This window comes from Anneissia japonica, unplaced genomic scaffold (genome assembly GCF_011630105.1).
Source record: "Anneissia japonica isolate Jap-2015-1 unplaced genomic scaffold, ASM1163010v1 scaffold1587_len1432017_cov164, whole genome shotgun sequence".
Classification (NCBI taxonomy): domain Eukaryota; kingdom Metazoa; phylum Echinodermata; class Crinoidea; order Comatulida; family Comatulidae; genus Anneissia; species Anneissia japonica.
The window spans coordinates 1,012,602-1,022,356 of NW_022713643.1; the positions used below are offsets into that span (position 1 = coordinate 1,012,602).

Genomic DNA, 9,755 nt, shown 5'->3' on the forward strand with positions numbered 1-9,755 from the left:
ACTGTATATATATATAATGTATATTTAATATGCCTATAAATCAGTACAGTATTGTCATTATTATGTTATTATTGTTCATATCGTTATCATGTTTTTATATTAGGCCTATGCCTTTTTTATTAATAGGCCTATTATTTTAATATTATTTTTACTAATGCTGTTTTTATTGTAAATAAAAAAAGTAATAACAAAGGTAAATATCTAAAACAATTAAATTTTTTAATTTTTAATGCTGGAGGCCTTCCCAATTTCAGAGAGACTCCCCTCCCGCGACATACAGGAGCAGGAGACTCCCCTCCCGAGACATACAGGAGCCAGAGACTTCCATCGGAACCTCTGCTGATGATATAAACAAGCTACCTTAAAGCATGGAGGAAATATATTAATTATTATATATTAATATATTAATATATTTATATATTATTAATATATTTACTCCATGCTTAAAGTCATAAATAACAATGCAACAAAGCGACACATGAATAAAGCTCACGACCATAGGTTATCTGTTAAAATACAATTATTATATTTGCAAGGTTAAACAAGAGTAGGCCTATAATGTACTTTCTGAGCTTACTTGCTTGTAAGAGTGGCGGAGGCTTTCCCAATTTCAGAGAGACTCCCCTCCCGCGGGTCGACATGCAGGAGCAGGAGACTTGGAACCCCTGTTGATCATAAACAAGCTACCTTAAAACATGGAGTACTTTCTGATTGAGTGGGTTGCACTTAAACTGCAGTTCAGGGTTTCCGAAATTATTTCAGTTGCTTGGTATTTGAAGTTTATGTAAACTACCGTATATTACTCTAACAAGGCATGTTTAAATAAGCTCGTAATCGTAAAAATACCACCGTAGTCCTGTCAGTACTTACATTGGACATTATTGCTAATTTTCTAGTGCTTGTAAATTGATGAATATAGTATTGAGTTTTTCGACGTAGGTAAATCTACAGTGTCTGTAAGAAATTTAGCCTTCCAAACAATAAACTCGACTACACGGCTTTCCGAACAAAAGACTTCTTCATGCGAAGCAGGTATAGTGGGCCTACTTTACCCATAAATCATTCCAACTGCTCTCAGCAATACAATACATTTTCCTGTTGGTCTGTTCCTTCCTTCCTGCACGTTCCGCTTAAGAGTTCAGCTGTAAAGTGGTGGTGCCGCAGCCAGTGGCGTACCTGTCTTTAATTGGGGGTAGGGGGAGGGGCTGATTGGGGGAGAAGTTGAAGAGACGGATCGATTAAGTGAGGGGATCTAGCTCGCAAAATAATATGATATGAGGTGATTTTTATATAGTCTTGAGCGTGCTGGAGGGGAAATTTTTGGGGGGAGCGTGCGTCCCCTCCCCCCGCGTACCCATAGATACGCCAATTGCCGCACCGGTGCTAAGATTTGCCCGACGGAGGGCGAGGAGGGAGAGGACAATGTCAGAGGATGTTCCCCGGGAGCGTAATTGAACATATCCAGGGGCTGTCTAGACCCCTCGAAAGGGGTCCAGGGCCCGGCCAATCTCCCAGAAGGCACAATCACATCTGCAAGCACAAAGTCAAGTCAAAAACATTAAAAGAATTATTTTCGACTCGAGTGGATCACCAGTGGCAGATACAGAAATTCGAAATAGAGGTTCCCTGGAAGGGACTTTTACAGATGGAGGTAAGACAATTTATGATTACGGCAAGTATGGCCGGAAGTGGCACCAGACTTAGATTTGAATATAATTTTCTTTTTTTTTTCTCCATCTTTTTTTAATTTTAAAAAACTTAGGAAGGGGGAGGGGGATTCCCCCGTTGAATCAGCCACTTTTCACTAAATGTTATAGGCTATCAAGAAATGTATCTGTGTTCTTGTATACTGATGTAACGGATTGTCGATCCACTTAAATTTTAAATTTGTAAGTGTAGGAGGCGAGGACGCCGACAAAATACAGCAGGGACGTAGCCAGGATTTTGAAAGGGGGGGGGGGAGCCGTTATGCGAATTACGTAGGACCCCGGTGGGGTCAAGGGGGCGAATCCCCCTGTGAAGTAGCGCATTCTAAACGTTCTTAGGACTGTTTGAGAGGATAAAGTGAAAATTGCAATAGGCGCATTATAAATAAGCGCAAAAATAATTATATAATAAATCAACAGTGACAGATCCAGGAATTCGAAAGAGAGGTGAACGAGGGAGGGACTTTCACAGACCGAGGAACCACCCACCTCAGCCCCACCATGGTTGGGGCTGAGGTAAGAAAATTTATGATTAAGGCATCTCTAGATGGCCGGAAATTACACTCTCACACTTCAATTTGAATATATATTTCTTTTTTTTCCTTAAAAAAATGAAGGGAGAGGCCTTAAATCCACCTCTGCTCAAAACATTCTTTATCCAGAATAGTCATAATCACAAAAAATTGACATGAAAAACCAGATCACATCCTAAAAGTAAACAGCAGTCACTAAGACATACATCAGGAGCCGACTCGATGGAGTTTAATGTCATACCCAGGGAAGGGCACAGATCTGTTTGAAAGGTGGAGGGGGAGGGCATTTTGTGAGTCGACACCCACCTCAGCCCCACCATGGTTGGAGCTGAGGTGAGAAAATTTGAGGAAAGGATGGCCGGAAATGACACTTTTAGTAAAATTCATCATCACATCACCATTAGTCAACAAAAATTCTCATGATCTTTTATCAGGGATTTTTGACAACCATAGAGATCTTATTAATGTGTGTGTGATATACCACAGTAAACAAAGCTTAAAAACATTGTCTTTGAGTATCTAATTTACGTAGGCCTACTTCAAAAACGTGATTTCACAACCACCTGGTGAGGTGAGAAAATTTGAGGAAATAGTACCTCTCGAGATGGCCGGAAATGACACTTTTATGTAGTAAAATTCATCATCATCACATCACCATTATAGTCAAAATGAAACGCCAAAAAACTTCTCATGATCTTTTATCAAGGATCTACAATATCCAGGACAACTTAAGCCTAACTATAACTTACAACAAACTTTTTTTTTCTTTCACATTTAGCACAATTTTCTTCACTTTTTATTGCTATTAATATTATTATAAATTATTACTATCGTCAATTTTTTTTTTCAATTTTTCAATTTCAAATAAACATTTATTTCTTCACACAATACAATATAATAACAAAAGGTAAATATTGAACAGTCGGATTTCATAAAAAAAAAAAAAGAAGACTTGTGTGAAAGAGGGCACTGCTCAAAAAGTATACGCCAAATGATGAAAGGAAAACACATTCATCAAGTGGCACTTGTAACGAGCGACCCATATAATAACGAAAGCATATATTTCTTTGAAAAAATTACATAAACGAAACAAATACAAAACACGGATACAACAGAAAGCAGAGGGGGAATTGGAGAAATGATTAGGCAAAAATTTATCAATATTATAATAATGATATTAGAAAAATAAATTTTTATTTGATTTAAGCATATTTAGATAAAAGATATTTCTTGACCTTAAAAGAGAAAATTTTCCTGGAAGGGGACGATATAATTTCAAGGGGGAGTTCATTAAAAAGTTTGGAACCACTATATCGAATATTGTGTTGGAGTAAAGTAAGTTTGGGTAGAGGAAGGTGAAGGTTGTCACGAATTCTGGTGTTGTAAGGATGTAAATCTGAGTTTTTAAAAAAGGAGCAAAGGTTAGTAGGGAGAAGAGAATTGGTAGCTTCATAAACAAAGATACATTGTTGTAAAATATTTATATCGAAAACAGACAACTGATGCAAAGCAAGAAAAAGTGGAGCAGAGTGAGCAAGGAATGGAGCATCTGAAATTATACGGACCGCTTTTTTTTGGAGCTTGTAAATTTGTTCAAGGTTGGATTTGTAATTGTTTGCCCAGATAATATTGCAGTAACTAATAAAAGGAAGAACAAGGGATGAATAAATGGAGAGAAGTATCTGACTTTGAAGAAAGAAAGAGAGACGATAAATAATACCAATACTTTTTGCTATTTTCAGTTCAACTTCTTTTATATGATTTTTGAAATTAAGTTCATGGTCGAGGTCAATACCTAAGAATTGTGTGTGTTGAACATGTGGAATTGGGTGGTCTCCTATATAAATACTACCGATCTAGTCAAATCCAGATTTGTGGCGGCTTCCGAACAGCATGAAGTTACATTTTTCAACATTAACCGAAAGTTTATTAACATTAAAATATTCGGGGACATTTTTTAATTCATGATTAATGGAGTAAAAAAGAGAAACAAGGTTAGAATCTGAACAGAAAATGGTGGTATCGTCAGCATAAAGGTAAAAAGTTAACATTTTAGAGGAGTTGGGTGTAAAGTCATTAATGTAAAGAAGAAACAAAAGAGGACCAAGAAGGGAACCTTGGGGGACACCACAAGTTAAAAATTTGAAATTTGAAGAAGTGCTGTTAACGTTTGTACATTGCTGACGATTAGCTAAATAATCTTTAAATAAATTTAGGGCAATTCCCCGGATACCATAATTGAAAAGTTTAGAGGTGAGAATATTGTGGTTAATAGTGTCAAAAGCTTTTGATAGGTCAATAAATATACCAGCAGAAAATAGTTTGCTTTCAATTGAGTCAGAGATTTTATTAATAAGATCGATTAAAGCAAAAGCTGTAGAATATTTTTTCCTAAACCCAAATTGCATGCAATAAAGAATATTATGTTTGGTAATAAAATTATATGTACGATCATAAACGATTTTTTCAAGAATCTTGGAAAATAAAGGAAGAATTGAAATAGGGCGATAATTATTTGGGTCAGATTGATCACCTTTCTTAAAAATAGGTGTAACTTTTGCAATTTTCATGCTGTTCGGAAACACTCCGCAGGTGAGGCACATGTTAAAGATATGTGAAAGTGGGAAAAGGATAGGATAAATAGAAAATTTAACAACTTTGATATTGATGTCATCAATGCCTAGGGCTTTGTTATTTTTAAAAGAATTAACAATTTTAAAAATTTCTTCCTCATCAACTGGAAAAAGAAAAAGTGAGTCGGGTGTAGGGGCGTCAAGATATTCATAGAAGGTTTTAGGACTTAAATTAGTTATTCTTTGTGCTAGTTTGGGGCCAATACTTGTAAAGTGGTCATTAAGTAAGTTTGCAATTGAGAGAGAATCTTTAGTTAATTTACCATCAATTTTCATTTCAATGTCTATATTGTTGTTTTTGTGGGACTTTAGAAGAGAGTTGATGGCTTGCGAGGTCCCTTTAATATTATTTTTTAGTTTACTAAACTTATTTGTATAGTAATCTTTTTTACAGCTCTTAAAATTGAGTTTAACTTATTTCTATAAGATTTATATTTACAAATATTAGTTTTGTTGGGATGACGGAGACTCTTTGAATAAAGCTTGTGCTTGTAATTAATTGATTTAAGTAGTCCGTCAGAAATCCATGGTTTGAGTTTAGTTTTATATTGAGATTGAGAAATAAAGGGGAAATTTTTTTTGTAAAGATTGGTATATTTCTCTAAGAATATATTGTATGCTATGTTTGGGTCCCAGGCATTGATAACATCATCCCAAGAACAATTAAGAAGGTCATCATCATCATCATCATCATCATTGTTATTATAATAACTATTAGTAGTAGTATTATTAAACAAAAATTTAAAGAAACTTGCAAAAGGATAAATACTAAATTGAACCACAGTATCGCGTTTTTATCTTAAAAGACCTGGCCTGAGATTTATGGATTTAGGCCTATGTGTTCTATTAGGCCTATGTATAACGTGTACTGATGCATTATTATTTACATGTTTTAGAAGTATTCATTTTGAGTGATCCTAGAAAAGAATTTGTATTGGTTCAAGAATAAGCTTTAAAATTTTAACACTGTGTACGAAGGGGGAGGAGGGTGGAAGCCGCGGCTCCCACGGTTCCCCCCCGCCCTGGATACGTCCCTGAAATACAGCATCCTATGCGAAGAGTTGGTAAAAATTGCACGAAATTTGAGCAATCGTTTTCTGAATTTTTACGGACACATGTGTTATGAGTTCATTTTCAAACAACAAAGTGAACTCAGAAATCTGTTTATACCGGTGGAAAACTGCTTATACCGGAAAGCATCACTTGAATTAATCACCCAATGACAGCTGAAAAACTGGAATAAGTATCATGCTTGTAATATTGTATAATAACATATTGTTCATGTCTAGATTTCAAATAGTCCACCACAACCGGGTCCTGACATCAAGAGTCCGGAGGAAATCCGAGTGTTTTGTAGGCATTTATTGATCCATATCAATAAACCGGAGTGTTTGAATAATATTAGTGTTTGAATAATATTACATATTGAAAACCACAAGGTAGTATACTCCATCCGTCCCTTTTTGACTAAATTCGACGAATTCAGCATGTTTTTGTAGAAATCTAACATGATTCATTACTAATAATGTCTAGTCTAGGGCCTACATATGCATAATTTGAATAATTATATTGTAAAGTAGCGCTAACGACCAAAAATATTTATGAAGCCATGCCTCATGATGGTAGACGCAGTGGTGGCGCCAGCTGGGGAGAATTCTCCCCCCCCCCTCCAGTCTGACAGGCCTGGACCCATATCGTCCGACGCACGACTATGTCGTCGGATCAAAAATTAAAAAATATTAATTTGCCTATCCAAATAAAGTTATTTTGACTTCCAATTAATTCCCATATTGTGGACTAAAAGCACATTTTGGACCATACAAGAGAGTTTTTATTCCGGGCCGTCGTCAGCCGCTTGGTTCGGACCCCTCCGTTGGACATTTCAGACCCTTGTCGGCAAATTTCTGGCGCCATTGCTGGATAGACGATGGTATATATTCGTAGTTATTTTCCTCTACTCTATTTGACAGATAGGCCTATTCAGACCGAGCGCGTTTAATGCCCCTATGTAATTTATTCTAATTTGACAATATTTATGGTACGTGTTGTTATCTTGACGATTTTTTAGAAATTCACTAAACAAAGGGTGTCGTAGCCAAATGTTGTGCACATTTCACCGTTCATCAGTGGCTCAGTTCGAGCCTTCAGTCTAACATCCATCAGTGGGAAAATCTATAAATTTGTGGAGATTAAATGTGCTTAGGAAATTTAACAATTCCTTTGTAAGAAAGGAAGTTTGTATTGAAGTCCCCGAACAACATGATTTCGCGATCTGGTTGATTTGTTTTATATTGTAATATCAAGGTGCTGAATGAACTGTGTCATCCTCTTTGGACGATACCGGTAACAGGTACCGGTACCGATGATAATTGGCTTTGTTTTCGGCATGAGTTCAATCCACATGTTTCTAAATCGTTATGTTGTAGATCAGTTCTCGCATTATATGCAATGTCGTTCCTAACGAAAATACATATTATTAGGCCTAAACAATTTTCATTAGAATGACTTAGAAAATGAAAAATATATATAAAAATTAAGAATATACAAAAGCCAGACGAAAATGAACACTGGTATCAATCTTATCTTAGAAGCATTGTTTCGCATTAAGCGCTCTATAAGACAAACATTATTATTATTATTATTATTATTATTATTATTATTATTATTATTATTATTATTATTATTATTATTATTATTATTATTATTATCTGTCTCAATATTGCACGATAAATTTCATGATATTACAGCAGGCCCGCAAGCACACAATTAGAATTGAAAATGAATAACTATCCTAAACACGTATAAAATGCATTGTAATTTAACAAAATATAAAACAAGCGATTCATCATCAAGAGGATAATTATTAAAAATACCTGTGATTAAGAAAACCATGACCAGGATCTGAAGTTAACGTTGTAGAGCTATAGTAATCCTGTTAGTACTGCAAACTTTGGCATAATTTCTTCATAATACCGACTACGGAGATTCAAACATGTGGTTGCTTTACATTCTCTGAACCACTACTTAGAAGGGATCATCGCATTTAAGAACACTTTCTGCATACGACACCGGAGTCTAGTCTAAACTAATCCTTTGATATACTTTTGAACATTAGTTACTCTCTAAAACCTGAAACAATTATGTATGCTCTTTTTTGTGCCACAGGGTATACCACTCCTCACCAGACTACTAAACTGTCACTAAATATGTCTATAGCAAGGTTAGCTATTGTATTACCGGTACATGTGAAAACAGATAAATGAAATGGATATATTTTACGTTTGGCGAACTAAATATGTAATGCTTCAAAGCATTGGCGTAGGCTGTGGGTGACTCCCCCCTCCCCCAATGTGTAAGCAAATTAATTCCACTTAAAATATTTAATAAATGACCATTAAGCTTTCATTCGAATAGGGATTTCGTTCTGCATTCTCAATCTTTGCACCCCATGCCATTTAGCACCCTCACAGGGCGAAGCCAGCTTATAGTCCTCTGCAGTGCTTGCGACGCTGTTATCCTGGTGGCTAAGTTTTGCCTCCCCCCCGGGGGCAGTGTATTTAATGCTACGTCAGTGTCAACAAATAAAGTAGAAACGACAAAATTGTAGGCCTATATGATTACTGTATAACCATATATTATTTTGTACGACAAACATTTATGCATATATGCCTTTATCAGAAGTAGGCCTAAATATACAATAGCCGGAAATCGACAGGATAGGTAGGACACTAAAGGTCACAGACCAGCATAACTTAAAATTTCATGAAAGAGCTTCGACCTAACAAAACATTGGATAAGTATTCTCTGATGAATAGTTATGCAAGTTTATTGTAAATAAACTTTAATAGTAACCGAATGAAATTATTAAACGTAACTTCTTAATAAACGTAATTATAGGCCTGCATTCGGTTATTACTCGCACTCTAACTGTACAATAACTGTGTGTGCACTAAACCATGGAAATGCTTACAAATTCGTCGCCGGATACATTCTGTCACTGACCTCCTTGTGTTCCAGAAGTCCGAATTAGACCTACAAAAACATACCGGGCGTTTAAACTGTGGGCACATTAAAAACCCACGAGCAGGGAACTTCGCTATTGCCAAATTTACAACCAAAAGAACGAACCAATTCCATAAGTTTTCGAAGCTTTCGTGGTGTAGTCTTGTGTTTCACACCAAAGAACTCTCATCTAATCTTGGAATCATTTTGAAGGTTTTGGAATCCTCCGGGCCTACTCTCTAATTTGATGCGTCTTCATTAACTGACGTAAAGAAGCAAGTTGCCATTTAAGATCTCTGATCAGAGCTGTTGAATCTCCAATCATCCACTTCTATTTAATAAAGATCTTCAATGATAGTACTCTCATTTTCATTTGTCATTTGTACTGTATATGACTATATTATGTAAAAATGCGGTTGCTAAACCATACGAATTGTAGGCAGATGTGTATAAGAGACAGATATCAAGGTGCTGAATGAACTGTGTCATCCTCTTTGGACGATACCGGTAACAGGTACCGGTACCGATGATAATTGGCTTTGTTTTCGGCATGAGTTCAATCCACATGTTTCTAAATCGTTATGTTGTAGATCAGTTCTCGCATTATATGCAATGTCGTTCCTAACGAAAATACATATTATTAGGCCTAAACAATTTTCATTAGAATGACTTAGAAAATGAAAAATATATATAAAAATTAAGAATATACAAAAGCCAGACGAAAATGAACACTGGTATCAATCTTATCTTAGAAGCATTGTTTCGCATTAAGCGCTCTATAAGACAAACATTATTATTATTATTATTATTATTATTATTATTATTATTATTATTATTATTATTATTATTATTATTTTTGTTATTGAAAGATAATTATTATG

The 9,755-nt window shown here is 35.5% G+C and overlaps 1 protein-coding gene across 2 annotated transcripts in view; it reads right to left on the bottom strand.

Moving 5' to 3' along the window:
• LOC117108689 overlaps positions 1-7,877 on the bottom strand; it is an 11,122-nt gene extending 3,245 nt beyond the window's left edge. The window contains exon 1 of one of the 2 annotated variants that reach the window (XM_033250799.1): positions 7,746-7,877. Coding sequence is in view for 1 of the 2 variants with exons in the window: in XM_033250798.1 (XP_033106689.1) it covers positions 871-879 (9 nt within the window). In the remaining variant the exon portion in view is untranslated. Of the gene's footprint in view, positions 1-870; positions 1,011-7,745 lie in introns of those variants that run through there. The other variant, XM_033250798.1, reaches the window with a different exon arrangement.
• Between the last annotated feature and the right edge of the window lie 1,878 nt (positions 7,878-9,755).